This window comes from Mustelus asterias, unplaced genomic scaffold, assembly GCF_964213995.1.
Source record: "Mustelus asterias unplaced genomic scaffold, sMusAst1.hap1.1 HAP1_SCAFFOLD_737, whole genome shotgun sequence".
NCBI classification, from domain to species: domain Eukaryota; kingdom Metazoa; phylum Chordata; class Chondrichthyes; order Carcharhiniformes; family Triakidae; genus Mustelus; species Mustelus asterias.
The window spans coordinates 129831-149663 of NW_027590686.1; the positions used below are offsets into that span (position 1 = coordinate 129831).

At 56.0% G+C, this 19833-nt stretch overlaps 1 protein-coding gene across 1 annotated transcript in view; it reads right to left on the reverse strand.

The window, feature by feature from the left end:
* The window catches only part of LOC144487332 (kinesin light chain 2-like), an 89304-nt gene that overhangs the window by 12278 nt on the left and 57193 nt on the right, over window positions 1-19833 (reverse strand). The window contains exon 5 of the mRNA XM_078205410.1: window positions 9930-10054. Coding sequence (XP_078061536.1) covers window positions 9930-10054 — 125 coding nt within the window. The remainder of the gene's footprint in view (window positions 1-9929; window positions 10055-19833) is intronic.

Genomic DNA, 19833 nt, shown 5'->3' on the forward strand with positions numbered 1-19833 from the left:
CGCTCAGAGAGTAACATCCGCTCAGAGACTAACATCCGCTCAGAGAGTAACATCCGCTCAGAGAGTAACATCCGCTCAGAGAGTACCATCCGCTCAGAGTGTAACATCCGCTCAGACAGTAACATCCGCTCAGAGAGTAACATCCGCTCAGAGAGTAACATCTTCCCAGAGAGTACCATCCGCTCAGAGAGTAACATTGGCTCAGAGAGTAACATCCGCTCAGAGAGTAACATCCGCTCAGAGAGTAACATCCGCTCAGAGAGTACCATCTGCCCAGAGAGTACCATCCTCCCAGAGAGTAACATCCGCCCAGAGAGTAACATCCACCCAGAGAGTAACATCTTCCCAGAGAGTACCATCCGCTCAGAGAGTAACATCCGCTCAGAGAGTAACATCCGCTCAGAGAGTAACATCCGCTCAGAGAGTAACATCCGCTCAGAGAGTACCATCCGCCCAGAGAGTAACATCCGCCCAGAGAGTAACATCCGCCCAGAGAGTAACATCCGCTCAGAGAGTAACATCCGCTCAGAGAGTAACATCCGCCCAGAGAGTAACATCCGCCCAGAGAGTAACATCCGCCCAGAGTGTAACATCCGCTCAGAGAGTAACATCCGCTCAGAAAGTAACATCCGCTCAGAAGTAACATCCGCCCAGAGAGTAACATCCGCCCAGAGAGTAACATCCGCTCAGAGAGTAACATACGCTCAGAGAGTAACATCCTCCCAGAGAGTAACATCCGCCCAGAGAGTAACATCCGCTCAGAGAGTAACATCCGCTCAGAGAGTAACATCCGCTCAGAGAGTAACATCCGCCCAGAGAGTAACATCCGCCCAGAGAGTAACATCCGCTCAGAGAGTAACATCCGCTCAGAGAGTAACATCCGCTCAGAGACTAACATCCGCTCAGAGAGTAACATCCGCTCAGAGAGTAACATCCGCTCAGAGAGTACCATCCGCTCAGAGTGTAACATCCGCTCAGACAGTAACATCCGCTCAGAGAGTAACATCCGCTCAGAGAGTAACATCCGCTCAGAGAGTAACATCCGCCCAGAGAGTAAGATCGGCCCAGAGAGTAATGTCCGCTCAGAGAGTAACGTCCGCTCAGAGAGTAACGTCCGCTCAGAGAGTAACGTCCGCTCAGAGAGTAACGTCCGCTCAGAGAGTAACGTCCGCTCAGAGAGTAACGTCCGCCCAGAGAGTAACGTCCGCTCAGAGAGTAACATCCGCCCAGAGAGTAACATCCGCCCAGAGAGTAACATCCGCTCAGAGAGTAACGTCCGCTCAGAGAGTAACGTCCGCCCAGAGAGTAACGTCCGCCCAGAGAGTAACATCCGCTCAGAGAGTAACGTCCGCTCAGAGAGTAACGTCCGCTCAGAGAGTACCATCCGCCCAGAGAGTAACATCCGCTCAGAGAGTAACATCCGCCCAGAGAGTAACATCCGCCCAGAGAGTAACATCCGCCCAGAGAGTACCATCCGCTCAGAGAGTAACATCCGCCCAGAGAGTAACATCCTCCCAGAGAGTAACATCCGCCCAGAGAGTAACATCCGCTCAGAGAGTAACATCCGCTCAGAGAGTAACATCCGCTCAGAGAGTAACATCCGCTCAGAGAGTAACATCCGCTCAGAGAGTAACATCCGCCCAGAGAGTAACATCCGCTCAGAGAGTAACATCCGCTCAGAGACTAACATCCGCCCAGAGAGTAACATCCGCCCAGAGAGTAACATCCGCCCAGAGAGTAACATCCGCCCAGAGAGTAACATCCGCCCAGAGAGTAACATCCGCCCAGAGAGTAACATCCGCTCAGAGAGTAACATCCGCTCAGAGAGTAACATCCGCCCAGAGAGTAACATCCGCCCAGAGAGTAACATCCGCCCAGAGAGTAACATCCGCCCAGAGAGTACCATCCGCCCAGAGAGTACCATCCGCCCAGAGAGTAACATCCGCTCAGAGAGTAACATCCGCCCAGAGAGTAACATCCGCCCAGAGAGTAACATCTGCTCAGAGAGTACCATCCGCTCAGAGAGTAACATCCGCCCAGAGAGTAACATCCGCTCAGAGAGTAACATCCGCTCAGAGAGTAACATCCGCCCAGAGAGTAACATCCGCCCAGAGAGAAACATCCGCACAGAGAGTAACATCCGCTCAGAGAGTAACATCTTCCCAGAGAGTAACATCCGCGCAGAGAGTAACATCCGCCCAGAGAGTAACATCCGCTCAGAGAGTTACATTCGCCAGAGAGTAACATCCGCTCAGAGAGTAACATGTGACCAGAGAGTACCATCCGCTCAGAGAGTAACATTTGCCCAGAGAGTAACATCCGCTCAGAGAGTTACATTCGCCCAGAGAGTAACATCCGCTCAGAGAGTAACATGCGACCAGAGAGTAACATCCGCTCAGAGAGTAACATCCGCTCAGAGAGTAACATCCGCCCAGAGAGTAACATCCGCTCAGAGAGTAACATCCGCTCAGAGAGTAACATCCGCTCAGAGAGTAACATCCGCTCTGAGAGTAACATCCGCTCAGAGAGTACCATCCGCCCAGAGAGTAACATCCGCTCAGAGAGTAACATCCGCCCAGAGAGTAACATCCGCCCAGAGAGTAACATCCGCCCAGAGAGTACCATCCGCTCAGAGAGTAACATCCGCCCAGAGAGTAACATCCTCCCAGAGAGTAACATCCGCCCAGTGAGTAACATCCGCTCAGAGAGTAACATCCGCTCAGAGAGTAACATCCGCTCAGAGAGTAACATCCGCTCAGAGTAACATCCGCTCAGAGAGTAACATCCGCCCAGAGAGTAACATCCGCTCAGAGAGTAACATCCGCTCAGAGACTAACATCCGCCCAGAGAGTAACATCCGCCCAGAGAGTAACATCCGCCCAGAGAGTAACATCCGCCCAGAGAGTAACATCCGCCAAGAGAGTAACATCCGCTCAGAGAGTAACATCCGCCCAGAGAGTAACATCCGCCCAGAGAGTAACATCCGCCCAGAGAGTAACATCCGCCCAGAGAGTAACATCCGCCCAGAGAGTACCATCCGCCCAGAGAGTACCAACCGCCCAGAGAGTAACATCCGCTCAGAGAGTAACATCCGCCCAGAGAGTAACATCCGCCCAGAGAGTAACATCCGCTCAGAGAGTACCATCCGCTCAGAGAGTAACATCCGCCCAGAGAGTAACATCCGCTCAGAGAGTAACATCCGCTCAGAGAGTAACATCCGCCCAGAGAGTAACATCCGCCCAGAGAGAAACATCCGCACAGAGAGTAACATCCGCTCAGAGAGTAACATCTTCCCAGAGAGTAACATCCGCGCAGAGAGTAACATCCGCCCAGAGAGTAACATCCGCTCAGAGAGTTACATTCGCCAGAGAGTAACATCCGCTCAGAGAGTAACATGTGACCAGAGAGTACCATCCGCTCAAAGAATAACATTTGCCCAGAGAGTAACATCCGCTCAGAGAGTTACATTCGCCCAGAGAGTAACATCCGCTCAGAGAGTAACATGCGACCAGAGAGTAACATCCGCTCAGAGAGTAACATCCGCTCAGAGAGTAACATCCGCCCAGAGAGTAACATCCGCTCAGAGAGTAACATCCGCTCAGAGAGTAACATCCGCTCAGAGAGTAACATCCGCTCAGAGAGTAACATCCGCTCTGAGAGTAACATCCGCTCAGAGAGTACCATCCGCCCAGAGAGTAACATCCGCCCAGAGAGTAACATCCGCCCAGAGAGTAACATCCGCTCAGAGAGTAACATCCGCCCAGAGAGTAACATCCGCCCAGAGAGTAACATCCGCTCAGAGAGTAACATCCGCCCAGAGAGTACCATCCGCTCAGAGAGTAACATCCTCCCAGACAGTAACATCTTCCCAGAGAGTAACATCCGCCCAGAGAGTAACATCCGCCCAGAGAGAAACATCCGCCCAGAGAGTAACATCCGCCCAGAGAGTAACATCCGCCCAGAGAGTAACATCCGCTCAGAGAGTAACATCCGCCCAGAGAGTAACATCCGCTCAGAGAGTAACATCCGCCCAGAGAGTAACATCCGCCCAGAGAGTAACATCCGCTCAGAGAGTAACATCCGCTCAGAGAGTAACATCCGCTCAGAGAGAAAGAGCCGCCCAGAGAGTAACATCCGCTCAGAGAGTAACATCCGCTCAGAGAGTAACATCCGCTCAGAGAGTAACATCCGCCCAGAGAATAACATTCGCCCAGAGAGTAACATCCGCTCAGAGAGTAACATCCGCCCAGAGAGTAACATCCGCCCAGAGAGTAACATCCGCTCAGAGAGTAACATCCGCTCAGAGAGTACCATCCGCCCAGAGAGTAACATCCGCCCAGAGAGTAACATCCGCTCAGAGAGTAACATCCGCTCAGAGAGTACCATCCGCTCAGAGTGTAACATCCGCTCAGACAGTAACATCCGCTCAGAGAGTAACATCCGCTCAGAGAGTAACATCCGCCCAGAGAGTAACATCTTCCCAGAGAGTAACATTCGCCCAGAGAGTAACATCCGCTCAGAGAGTAACATCCGCTCAGAGAGTAACATCCGCCCAGAGAGTACCATCCGCCCAGAGAGTAACATCCGCTCAGAGAGTAACATCCGCTCAGAGAGTAACAGCCGCCCAGAGAGTAACATCCGCACAGAGAGTAACATCCGCTCAGAGAGTAACATCCGCTCAGAGAGTAACATCCGCCCAGAGAGTACCATCCGCCCAGAGAGTAACATCCGCCCAGAGAGTAACATCCGCACAGAGTAACAGCCGCTCAGAGAGTAACATCCGCTCAGAGAGTAACATCCGCCCAGAGAGTAACATCCGCCCAGAGAGTAACATCCGCTCAGAGAGTAACATCCGCTCAGAGAGTAACATCCGCCCAGAGAGTACCATCCGCCCAGAGAGTAACATCCGCTCAGAGAGTAACATCCGCTCAGAGAGTAACAGCCGCCCAGAGAGTAACATCCGCTCAGAGAGTAACATCCGCTCAGAGAGTAACATCCGCTCAGAGAGTAACATCCGCCCAGAGAATAACATCCGCCCAGAGAGTAACATCCGCCCAGAGAGTAACATCCGCTCAGAAGTAACATCCGCCCAGAGAGTAACATCCGCCCAGAGAGTAACATCCGCCCAGAGAGTAACATCCGCTCCGAGAGTAACATCCGCCCAGAGAGTAACATCCGCCCAGAGAGTAACATCCGCCCAGAGAGTAACATCCGCTCAGAGAGTAACATCCGCTCAGAGAGTAACATCCGCTCAGAGAGTACCATCCGCTCAGAGAGTAACATCCTCCCAGAGAGTAACATCCTCCCAGAGAGTAACATCCGCCGAGAGAGTAACATCCTCCCAGAGAGTAACATCCTCCCAGAGAGTAACATCCGCCCAGAGAGTAACATCCGCCCAGAGAGTACCATCCGCTCAGAGAGGATCATCCGATCAGAGAGTAACGTCCGATCAGAGAGTAACGTCCGCTCAGAGAGTAACGTCCGCTCAGAGAGTACCGTCCGCTCAGAGAGTAACATCTGCCCAGAGAGTAACATCCGCCCAGAGAGTACCATCCGCTCAGACAGTAACATCCTCCCAGACAGTAACATCTTCCCAGAGAGTAACATCCGCCCAGAGAGTAACATCCGCCCAGAGAGAAACATCCGCCCAGAGAGAAACATCCGCCCAGAGAGTAACATCCGCCCAGAGAGTAACATCCGCTCAGAGAGTAACATCCGCCCAGAGAGTAACATCCGCCCAGAGAGTAACATCCTCCCAGAGAGTAACATCCGCTCAGAGAGTAACATCCGCTCAGAGAGAAAGAGCCGCCCAGAGAGTAACATCCGCTCAGAGAGTAACATCCGCTCAGAGAGTAACATCCGCTCAGAGAGTAACATCCGCCCAGAGAATAACATTCGCCCAGAGAGTAACATCCGCTCAGAGAGTACCATCCGCCCAGAGAGTAACATCCGCCCAGAGAGTAACATCCGCTCAGAGAGTAACATCCGCTCAGAGAGTACCATCCGCTCAGAGTGTAACATCCGCTCAGACAGTAACATCCGCTCAGAGAGTAACATCCGCTCAGAGAGTAACATCCGCTCAGAGAGTAACATCCGCCCAGAGAGTAACATCTTCCCAGAGAGTAACATTCGCCCAGAGAGTAACATCCGCTCAGAGAGTAACATCCGCTCAGAGAGTAACATCCGCCCAGAGAGTACCATCCGCCCAGAGAGTAACATCCGCTCAGAGAGTAACATCCGCTCAGAGAGTAACAGCCGCCCAGAGAGTAACATCCGCTCAGAGAGTAACATCCGCTCAGAGAGTAACATCCGCTCAGAGAGTAACATCCGCTCAGAGAGTAACATCCGCCCAGAGAATAACATCCGCCCAGGGAGTAACATCCGCCCAGAGAGTAACATCCGCTCAGAAGTAACATCCGCCCAGAGAGTAACATCCGCCCAGAGAGTAACATCCGCTCAGAGAGTAATATCCGCCCAGAGAGTAACATCCGCCCAGAGAGTAACATCCGCTCAGAGAGTAACATCCGCTCAGAGAGTAACATCCGCTCAGAGAGTACCATCCGCTCAGAGAGTAACATCCGCTCAGAGAGTAACATCCTCCCAGAGAGTAACATCCGCCGAGAGAGTAACATCCTCCCAGAGAGTAACATCCTCCCAGAGAGTAACATCCGCCCAGAGAGTAACATCCGCCCAGAGAGTAACATCCGCTCAGAGAGTAACATCCGCTCAGAGAGTAACATCCGCCCAGAGAGTAACATCCGCCCAAAGAGTAACATCCGCTCAGAGAGTAACATCCGCCCAGAGAGTAACATCCGCCCAGAGAGTAACATCCGCTCAGAGAGTAACATCCGCCCAGAGAGTAACATCCGCCCAGAGAGTAACATCCTCCCAGAGAGTAACATCCGCTCAGAGAGTAACATCCGCCCAGAGAGTAACATCCGCCCAGAGTGTAACATCCGCCCAGAGAGTAACATCCGCCCAGAGAGTAACATCCGCCCAGAGAGTAACATCCGCTCAGAGAGTAACATCCGCCCAGAGAGTAACATCCGCTCAGAGAGTAACATCCTCCCAGAGAGTAACATCCTCCCAGAGAGTAACATCCGCTCAGAGAGTAACATCCGCTCAGAGAGAAAGAGCCGCCCAGAGAGTAACATCCGCTCAGAGAGTAACATCCGCTCAGAGAGTAACATCCGCTCAGAGAGTAACATCCGCTCAGAGAGTAACATCCGCCCAGAGAATAACATTCGCCCAGAGAGTAACATCCGCTCAGAGAGTACCATCCGCCCAGAGAGTAACATCCGCCCAGAGAGTAACATCCGCTCAGAGAGTAACATCCGCTCAGAGAGTAACATCCGCCCAGAGAGTAACATCCGCCCAGAGAGTAACATCCGCTCAGAGAGGACCATCCGCTCAGAGTGTAACATCCGCTCAGACAGTAACATCCGCTCAGAGAGTAACATCCGCTCAGAGAGTAATATCCGCCCAGAGAGTAACATCCGCCCAGAGAGTAACATCCTCTCAGAGAGTAACATCCGCTCAGAGAGTAACATCCGCTCAGAGAGTACCATCCGCTCAGAGAGTAACATCCGCTCAGAGAGTAACATTCTCCCAGAGAGTAACATCCGCCGAGAGAGTAACATCCTCCCAGAGAGTAACATCCTCCCAGAGAGTACCATCCGCTCAGAGAGTAACGTCCGCTCAGAGAGTAACGTCCGCTCAGAGAGTACCGTCCGCTCAGAGAGTAACATCCGCCCAGAGAGTAAGATCCGCCCAGAGAGTAACATCCGCCCAGAGAGTAACATCCGCCCAGAGAGTAACTTCCGCCCAGAGAGTAACATCCGCCCAGAGAGTCCCATCCGCTCAGAGAGTAACATCCTCCCAGAGAGTAACATCCTCCCAGAGAGTAACACCCTCCCAGAGAGTAACATCCGCTCAGATAGTAACATCCGCCCAGAGAGTAACATCCGCTCAGAGAGTAACATCCGCTCAGAGAGTAACATCCGCCCAGAGAGTAACATCCGCCCAGAGAGTACCATCCGCTCAGAGAGTAACATCCGCCCAGAGAGTACCATCCGCTCAGAGAGTAACATCCGCTCAGAGAGTACCATCCGCTCAGAGAGTAACATCCGCCCAGAGAGTACCATCCGCTCAGAGAGTAACATCCGCTCAGAGAGTAACATCCGCCCAGAGAGTAACATCCGCTCAGAGAGTAACATCCGCCCAGAGAGTACCATCCGCCCAGAGAGTAACATCTTCCCAGAGAGTAACATCCGCCCAGAGAGTAACATCCGCCCAGAGAGTAACATCCGCTCAGAGAGTTACATTCGCCCAGAGAGTAACATCCTCCCAGACAGTAACATCTTCCCAGAGAGTACCATCCTCCCAGAGAGTAACATCCGCCCAGAGAGTAACATCCGCCCAGAGAGTAACATCTTCCCAGAGAGTACCATCCGCTCAGAGAGTAACATCCGCTCAGAGAGTAACATCCGCTCAGAGAGTAACATCCGCCCAGAGAGTAACATCCGCTCAGAGAGTACCATCCTCCCAGAGAGTAACAGCCGCCCAGAGAGTAACATCCGCCCAGAGAGTAACATCCGCCCAGAGAGTACCATCCTCCCAGAGAGTACCATCCTCCCAGAGAGTACCATCCTCCCAGAGAGTAACATCCGCCCAGAGAGTAACATCCGCCCAGAGAGTAACATCTTCCCAGAGAGTACCATCCGCTCAGAGAGTAACATCCGCTCAGAGAGTAACATCCGCTCAGAGAGTAACATCCGCTCAGAGAGTAACATCGGCTCAGAGAGTACCATCCGCCCAGAGAGTAACATCCGCCCAGAGAGTAACATCCGCCCAGAGAGTAACATCCGCCCAGAGAGAAACATCCGCCCAGAGAGAAACATCCGCTCAGAGAGTAACATCCGCTCAGAGAGTAACATCCACTCAGAGAGTAACATCCGCTCAGAGAGTAACATCCGCCCAGAGAGTAACATCAGCTCAGAGAGTAACATCCGCCCAGAGAGTAACATCCGCCCAGAGAGTAACATCCGCTCAGAGAGTAACATCCGCTCAGAGAGTAACATCCGCCCAGAGAGTAACATCCGCCGAGAGAGTAACATCCGCCCAGAGAGTAACATCCGCCCAGAGAGTAACATCCGCTCAGAGAGTACCTTCCGCTCAGAGAGTAACATCCGCTCAGAGAGTAACATCCGCCCAGAGAGTACCATCCGCCCAGAGAGTAACATCCGCTCAGAGAGTAACATCCGCCCAGAGAGTAACATCCGCTCAGAGAGTAACATCCGCTCAGAGAGTAACATCCGCTCAGAGAGTAACATCCGCCCAGAGAGTAACATCCGCCCAGAGAGTAACATCCGCCCAGAGAGTAACATCCGCTCAGAGAGTAACATCCGCCCAGAGAGTAACATCCGCCCAGAGAGTAACATCCGCTCAGAGAGTAACATCCGCCCAGAGAGTAACATCCGCCCAGAGAGTAACATCCGCCCAGAGAGTAACATCCGCCCAGAGAGTAACATCCGCCCAGAGAGAAACATCCGCTCAGAGAGTAACATCCGCGCAGAGAGTAACATCCGCCCAGAGAGTAACATCCGCTCAGAGAGTAACATCCGCCCAGAGAGTAACATCCGCCCAGAGTGACATTCACTCAGTGACATTCACTCAGTGACATTCACTCAGTGACATTCACTCAGTGACAGTCACCCTGTGACAGCAGCAGCTCCTCTGGGAGAGAGAGGGACACTCAGTCTCAGAGGGACGGTCAGTTTTGGTGGTTAACATTCAGCCTCAGGGAGTAGCAGTAACTTCCTCAGTGTTCCAAGGCCTTCTCCTTCCCCCTGTGAGACGGAGACCTTACATTCTGGCTGGTGTGTGCAGTGTTGGAGTGAGACGCTGTGCTCTCCCTCCTGAGGGCATACCTGGGGTTTTTCGGCTCTGGGGGTCCATTTCCTTGTAGCTTCTTCACCAGCATCTCGCTGCTGCGTTTGAGGACATCACGGATCTTACCGAGGGAGCCACTGCGTCTCAGTGTTCCACTGCCGTCCTGTAGGGTGGGTGCAGAGAGAGTGTTAAACACAAAGCAATGGGGTCACTCTTAGCCCTGCTACTGCACTTACCCCACATCAGCTCACACATAGAAACGCCTGGAAAATCAAAACCCTCTGGGAAAAGAATGCAACCTGTAAAACCATGGCAGCCACAAACATCTGTCTCCAGCAGCATTGCTGTTTGAAATTCCTTCTCTGTGTGGGCGGCATTGTGGGAACGTTACTCGACAGATTTGGAAACGCCCAGTAACCTGCAGGATTTATAAAGCTGGTTTGAAAAGCCAGTCCCAGTAACAGTGATCCGATTGTCAGAAAAACCCATCTGCTTCACGAATGTCCTTTAGGGAAAGAAATCTGCTGCCCTTACTCGATCTGGCCGACATGAGTCCAGAGCCACAGCAATGTGGTGAAGTTTCAGTGACTCTCTGGACTGCTGCAGCAAGCCACCCCACTGTATTTTAGCAGACAGTGATGCGCGGGCACTGAGTGATGGGGAATGAATCCAAGGCTCAAATCCCACAATCATGTGAAATAAACAGAGACGGGGATCGCTGGGCATATGTTGTACACGGTGAACAGCACCGCACACGGAGACACGGTGAACAGCACCGCACACGGAGACACGGTAAACAGCACCGCACACGGAGACACGGTGAACAGCACTGCACACGGAGACACGGTGAACAGCACCGCACACGGAGACACGGTAAACAGCACCGCACATGGAGACACGGTAAACAGCACCGCACATGGAGACACGGTGAACAGCACCGCACACGGAGACACGGTGAACAGCACCGCACACGGAGACACGGTAAACAGCACCGCACACGGAGACACGGTGAACAGCACCGCACACGGAGACACGGTGAACAGCACCGCACACGGAGACACGGTGAACAGCACCGCACAGGGAGACACGGTGAACAGCACCGCACAGGGAGACACGGTAAACAGCACCGCACACGGAGACACGGGGAACAGCACCGCACAGGGAGACACGGTGAACAGCACCGCACAGGGAGACACGGTAAACAGCACCGCACACGGAGACACGGGAAACAGCACCGCACACGGAGACACGGTAAACAGCACCGCACACGGAGACACGGTAAACAGCACCGCACAGGGAGACACGGTAAACAGCACCGCACACGGAGACACGGTAAACAGCACCGCACACGGAGACACGGTAAACAGCACCGCACACGGAGACACGGTAAACAGCACCGCACACGGAGACACGGCAAACAGCACCGCACACGGAGACACGGTAAACAGCACCGCAACACGGAGACACGGGAAACAGCACCGCACACGGTTTCACGGGAAACAGCACCGCACAGGGAGACACGGTAAACAGCACCGCACACGGAGACACGGTAAACAGCACCGCACACGGAGACACGGTAAACAGCACCGCACACGGAGACACGGTAAACAGCACCGCACACGGAGACACGGTAAACAGCACCGCACACGGAGACACGGTAAACAGCACCGCACACGGAGACACGGTAAACAGCACCGCACACGGAGACACGGTAAACAGCACCGCACAGGGAGACACGGTAAAAAGCACCGCACACGGAGACACGGTAAACAGCACCGCACACGGAGACACGGTAAACAGCACCGCACACGGAGACACGGTGAACAGCACCGCACACGGAGACACGGTAAACAGCACCGCACACGGAGTCACGGTGAACAGCACTGCACACGGAGACACAGTAAACAGCACCGCACACGGAGACACGGGAAACAGCACCGCACACGGAGACACGGTAAACAGCACCGCACACGGAGACACGGGAAACAGCACCGCACACGGAGACACGGGAAACAGCACCGCACACGGAGACACGGTGAACAGCACCGCACAGGGAGACTTGGTAAACAGCACCGCACACGGAGACACGGTAAACAGCACCGCACACGGAGACACGGGAAACAGCACCGCACACGGAGACACGGTAAACAGCACCGCACAGAGAGACACGGTAAACAGCACCGCACAGGGAGACACGGTAAACAGCACCGCACACGGAGACACGGTAAACAGCACCGTACACGGAGACACGGTAAACAGCACCGCACAGGGAGACACGGGAAACAGCACCGCACACGGAGACACGGTAAACAGCACCGCACACGGAGACACGGTAAACAGCACCGCACACGGAGACACGGGAAACAGCACCGCACACGGAGACACGATGAACAGCACCGCACACGGAGACACGGTAAACAGCACCGCACACGGAGACACGGTAAACAGCACCGCACACGGAGACACGTTAAACAGCACCGCACACGGAGACACTGTAAACAGCACCGCACAGGGAGACACGGTGAACAGCACCGCACACGGAGACACGGTGAGCAGCACTGCACACGGAGACACGGGAAACAGCACCGCACACGGAGACACGGTAAACAGCAGCGCACACGGAGACACGGTAAACAGCACCGCACACGGAGACACGGTAAACAGCACCGCACACGGAGACACGGTAAACAGCACCGCACACGGAGACACGGGAAACAGCACCGCACACGGACACACGATGAACAGCACCGCACACGGAGACACGGTAAACAGCACCGCACACGGAGACACGGTAAACAGCACCGCACACGGAGACACGTTAAACAGCACCGCACACGGAGACACTGTAAACAGCACCGCACAGGGAGACACGGTGAACAGCACCGCACACGGAGACACGGTGAGCAGCACCGCACACGGAGACACGGGAAACAGCACCGCACACGGAGACACGGTAAACAGCAGCGCACACGGAGACACGGTAAACAGCACCGCACACGGAGACACGGTAAACAGCACCGCACACGGAGACACGGTAAACAGCACCGCACACGGAGACATGGTAAACAGCACCGCACACGGAGACACGGGAAACAGCACCGCACACGGAGACACGGTAAACAGCACCGCACACGGAGACACGGTAAACAGCACCGCACACGGAGACACGGTAAACAGCACCGCACACGGAGACACGGTAAACAGCACCGCACAGGGAGACACGGTAAACAGCACCGCACACGGAGACACGGTAAACAGCACCGCACAGGGAGACACGGTAAACAGCACCGCACACGGAGACACGGTAAACAGCACCGCACAGGGAGACACGGTAAACAGCACCGCACACGGAGACACGGTAAACAGCACCGCACACGGAGACACGGTAAACAGCACCGCACAGGGAGACACGGTGAACAGCACCGCACACGGAGACACGGTGAACAGCACCGCACACGGAGACACGGTAAACAGCACCGCACACGGACACACGGTAAACAGCACCGCACACGGAGACACGGTAAACAGCACCGCACACGGAGACACGGTAAACAGCACCGCACAGGGAGACACGGTGAACAGCACCGCACACGGAGACACGGTAAACAGCACCGCACAGGGAGACACGGTAAAAAGCACCGCACACGGAGACACGGGAAACAGCACCGCACACGGAGACACGGGAAACAGCACCGCACACGGAGACACGGTGAACAGCACCGCACAGGGAGACTTGGTAAACAGCACCGCACACGGAGACACGGTAAACAGCACCGCACACGGAGACACGGGAAACAGCACCGCACACGGAGACACGGTAAACAGCACCGCACAGAGAGACACGGTAAACAGCACCGCACAGGGAGACACGGTAAACAGCACCGCACACGGAGACACGGTAAACAGCACCGTACACGGAGACACGGTAAACAGCACCGCACAGGGAGACACGGGAAACAGCACCGCACACGGAGACACGGTAAACAGCACCGCACACGGAGACACGGTAAACAGCACCGCACACGGAGACACGGGAAACAGCACCGCACACGGAGACACGATGAACAGCACCGCACACGGAGACACGGTAAACAGCACCGCACACGGAGACACGGTAAACAGCACCGCACACGGAGACACGTTAAACAGCACCGCACACGGAGACACTGTAAACAGCACCGCACAGGGAGACACGGTGAACAGCACCGCACACGGAGACACGGTGAGCAGCACTGCACACGGAGACACGGGAAACAGCACCGCACACGGAGACACGGTAAACAGCAGCGCACACGGAGACACGGTAAACAGCACCGCACAGGGAGACACGGTAAACAGCACCGCACACGGAGACACGGTAAACAGCACCGCACAGGGAGACACGGTAAACAGCACCGCACACGGAGACACGGTAAACAGCACCGCACACGGAGACACGGTAAACAGCACCGCACAGGGAGACACGGTGAACAGCACCGCACACGGAGACACGGTGAACAGCACCGCACACGGAGACACGGTAAACAGCACCGCACACGGACACACGGTAAACAGCACCGCACACGGAGACACGGTAAACAGCACCGCACACGGAGACACGGTAAACAGCACCGCACAGGGAGACACGGTGAACAGCACCGCACACGGAGACACGGTAAACAGCACCGCACAGGGAGACACGGTAAAAAGCACCGCACACGGAGACACGGGAAACAGCACCGCACACGGAGACACGGGAAACAGCACCGCACACGGAGACACGGTGAACAGCACCGCACAGGGAGACTTGGTAAACAGCACCGCACACGGAGACACGGTAAACAGCACCGCACACGGAGACACGGGAAACAGCACCGCACACGGAGACACGGTAAACAGCACCGCACAGAGAGACACGGTAAACAGCACCGCACAGGGAGACACGGTAAACAGCACCGCACACGGAGACACGGTAAACAGCACCGTACACGGAGACACGGTAAACAGCACCGCACAGGGAGACACGGGAAACAGCACCGCACACGGAGACACGGTAAACAGCACCGCACACGGAGACACGGTAAACAGCACCGCACACGGAGACACGGGAAACAGCACCGCACACGGAGACACGATGAACAGCACCGCACACGGAGACACGGTAAACAGCACCGCACACGGAGACACGGTAAACAGCACCGCACACGGAGACACGTTAAACAGCACCGCACACGGAGACACTGTAAACAGCACCGCACAGGGAGACACGGTGAACAGCACCGCACACGGAGACACGGTGAGCAGCACTGCACACGGAGACACGGGAAACAGCACCGCACACGGAGACACGGTAAACAGCAGCGCACACGGAGACACGGTAAACAGCACCGCACACGGAGACACGGTAAACAGCACCGCACACGGAGACACGGTAAACAGCACCGCACACGGAGACACGGGAAACAGCACCGCACACGGAGACACGATGAACAGCACCGCACACGGAGACACGGTAAACAGCACCGCACACGGAGACACGGTAAACAGCACCGCACACGGAGACACGTTAAACAGCACCGCACACGGAGACACTGTAAACAGCACCGCACAGGGAGACACGGTGAACAGCACCGCACACGGAGACACGGTGAGCAGCACCGCACACGGAGACACGGGAAACAGCACCGCACACGGAGACACGGTAAACAGCAGCGCACACGGAGACACGGTAAACAGCACCGCACACGGAGACACGGTAAACAGCACCGCACAGGGAGACACGGTAAACAGCACCGCACACGGAGACATGGTAAACAGCACCGCACACGGAGACACGGGAAACAGCACCGCACACGGAGACACGGTAAACAGCACCGCACACGGAGACACGGTAAACAGCACCGCACACGGAGACACGGTAAACAGCACCGCACACGGAGACACGGTAAACAGCACCGCACAGGGAGACACGGTAAACAGCACCGCACACGGAGACACGGTAAACAGCACCGCACAGGGAGACACGGTAAACAGCACCGCACACGGAGACACGGTAAACAGCACCGCACAGGGAGACACGGTAAACAGCACCGCACACGGAGACACGGTAAACAGCACCGCACACGGAGACACGGTAAACAGCACCGCACAGGGAGACACGGTGAACAGCACCGCACACGGAGACACGGTGAACAGCACCGCACACGGAGACACGGTAAACAGCACCGCACACGGACACACGGTAAACAGCACCGCACACGGAGACACGGTAAACAGCACCGCACACGGAGACACGGTAAACAGCACCGCACAGGGAGACACGGTGAACAGCACCGCACACGGAGACACGGTAAACAGCACCGCACACGGCGACACGGTGAACAGCACTGCACACGGAGACACGGTAAACAGCACCGCACACGGCGACACGGTGAACAGCACCGCACACGGAGACACGGGAAACAGCACCGCACACGGAGACATGGTAAACAGCACCGCACACGGAGACACGGGAAACAGCACCGCACACGGCGTCACGGTGAACAGCACCGCACAGGGAGACACGGTAAACAGCACCGCACACGGAGACACGGTAAACAGCACCGCACACGGAGACACGGTAAACAGCACCGCACACGGAGACACGGGAAACAGCACCGCACACGGAGACACGGGAAACAGCACCGCACAGGGAGACACGGTAAACAGCACCGCACACGGAGACACGGTAAACAGCACCGCACAGGGAGACACGGTGAACAGCACCGCACACGGAGACACGGTAAACAGAACCGCACACGGAGACACGGTAAACAGCACCGCACACGGAGACACGGTAAACAGCACCGCACACGGAGACATGGTAAACAGCACCGCACACGGAGACACGGGAAACAGCACCGCACACGGAGACACGGTAAACAGCACCGCACACGGAGACACGGTAAACAGCACCGCACACGGAGACACGGTAAACAGCACCGCACACGGAGACACGGTAAACAGCACCGCACAGGGAGACACGGTAAACAGCACCGCACACGGAGACACGGTAAACAGCACCGCACAGGGAGACACGGTAAACAGCACCGCACACGGAGACACGGTAAACAGCACCGCACAGGGAGACACGGTAAACAGCACCGCACACGGAGACACGGTAAACAGCACCGCACACGGAGACACGGTAAACAGCACCGCACAGGGAGACACGGTGAACAGCACCGCACACGGAGACACGGTGAACAGCACCGCACACGGAGACACGGTAAACAGCACCGCACACGGACACACGGTAAACAGCACCGCACACGGAGACACGGTAAACAGCACCGCACACGGAGACACGGTAAACAGCACCGCACAGGGAGACACGGTGAACAGCACCGCACACGGAGACACGGTAAACAGCACCGCACAGGGAGACACGGTAAAAAGCACCGCACACGGAGACACGGGAAACAGCACCGCACACGGAGACACGGGAAACAGCACCGCACACGGAGACACGGTGAACAGCACCGCACAGGGAGACTTGGTAAACAGCACCGCACACGGAGACACGGTAAACAGCACCGCACACGGAGACACGGGAAACAGCACCGCACACGGAGACACGGTAAACAGCACCGCACAGAGAGACACGGTAAACAGCACCGCACAGGGAGACACGGTAAACAGCACCGCACACGGAGACACGGTAAACAGCACCGTACACGGAGACACGGTAAACAGCACCGCACAGGGAGACACGGGAAACAGCACCGCACACGGAGACACGGTAAACAGCACCGCACACGGAGACACGGTAAACAGCACCGCACACGGAGACACGGGAAACAGCACCGCACACGGAGACACGATGAACAGCACCGCACACGGAGACACGGTAAACAGCACCGCACACGGAGACACGGTAAACAGCACCGCACACGGAGACACGTTAAACAGCACCGCACACGGAGACACTGTAAACAGCACCGCACAGGGAGACACGGTGAACAGCACCGCACACGGAGACACGGTGAGCAGCACTGCACACGGAGACACGGGAAACAGCACCGCACACGGAGACACGGTAAACAGCAGCGCACACGGAGACACGGTAAACAGCACCGCACACGGAGACACGGTAAACAGCACCGCACACGGAGACACGGTAAACAGCACCGCACACGGAGACACGGGAAACAGCACCGCACACGGAGACACGATGAACAGCACCGCACACGGAGACACGGTAAACAGCACCGCACACGGAGACACGGTAAACAGCACCGCACACGGAGACACGTTAAACAGCACCGCACACGGAGACACTGTAAACAGCACCGCACAGGGAGACACGGTGAACAGCACCGCACACGGAGACACGGTGAGCAGCACCGCACACGGAGACACGGGAAACAGCACCGCACACGGAGACACGGTAAACAGCAGCGCACACGGAGACACGGTAAACAGCACCGCACACGGAGACACGGTAAACAGCACCGCACAGGGAGACACGGTAAACAGCACCGCACACGGAGACATGGTAAACAGCACCGCACACGGAGACACGGGAAACAGCACCGCACACGGAGACACGGTAAACAGCACCGCACACGGAGACACGGTAAACAGCACCGCACACGGAGACACGGTAAACAGCACCGCACACGGAGACACGGTAAACAGCACCGCACAGGGAGACACGGTAAACAGCACCGCACACGGAGACACGGTAAACAGCACCGCACAGGGAGACACGGTAAACAGCACCGCACACGGAGACACGGTAAACAGCACCGCACAGGGAGACACGGTAAACAGCACCGCACACGGAGACACGGTAAACAGCACCGCACACGGAGACACGGTAAACAGCACCGCACAGGGAGACACGGTGAACAGCACCGCACACGGAGACACGGTGAACAGCACCGCACACGGAGACACGGTAAACAGCACCGCACACGGACACACGGTAAACAGCACCGCACACGGAGACACGGTAAACAGCACCGCACACGGAGACACGGTAAACAGCACCGCACAGGGAGACACGGTGAACAGCACCGCACACGGAGACACGGTAAACAGCACCGCACACGGCGACACGGTGAACAGCACTGCACACGGAGACACGGTAAACAGCACCGCACACGGCGACACGGTGAACAGCACCGCACACGGAGACACGGGAAACAGCACCGCACACGGAGACATGGTAAACAGCACCGCACACGGAGACACGGGAAACAGCACCGCACACGGCGTCACGGTGAACAGCACCGCACAGGGAGACACGGTAAACAGCACCGCACACGGAGACACGGTAAACAGCACCGCACACGGAGACACGGTAAACAGCACCGCACACGGAGACACGGGAAACAGCACCGCACACGGAGACACGGGAAACAGCACCGCACAGGGAGACACGGTAAACAGCACCGCACACGGAGACACGGTAAACAGCACCGCACAGGGAGACACGGTGAACAGCACCGCACACGGAGACACGGTAAACAGAACCGCACACGGAGACACGGTAAACAGCACCGCACACGGAGACACGGTAAACAGCACCGCACAGGGAGACACGGTGAACAGCACCGCACACGGAGACACGGTGAACAGCACCGCACACGGAGACACGGTATACAGCACCGCACACGGAGACACGGTAAACAGCACCGCACACGGAGACACGGTAAACAGCACCGCACACGGAGACACGGTAAACAGCACCGCACACGGAGACACGGTAAACAGCACCGCACAGGGAGACACGGTGAACAGCACCGCACACGGAGACACGGTAAACAGCACCGCACACGGCGACACGGTGAACAGCACTGCACACGGAGACACGGTAAACAGCACCGCACACGGCGACACGGTGAACAGCACCGCACACGGAGACACGGGAAACAGCACCGCACACGGAGACATGGTAAACAGCACCGCACACGGAGA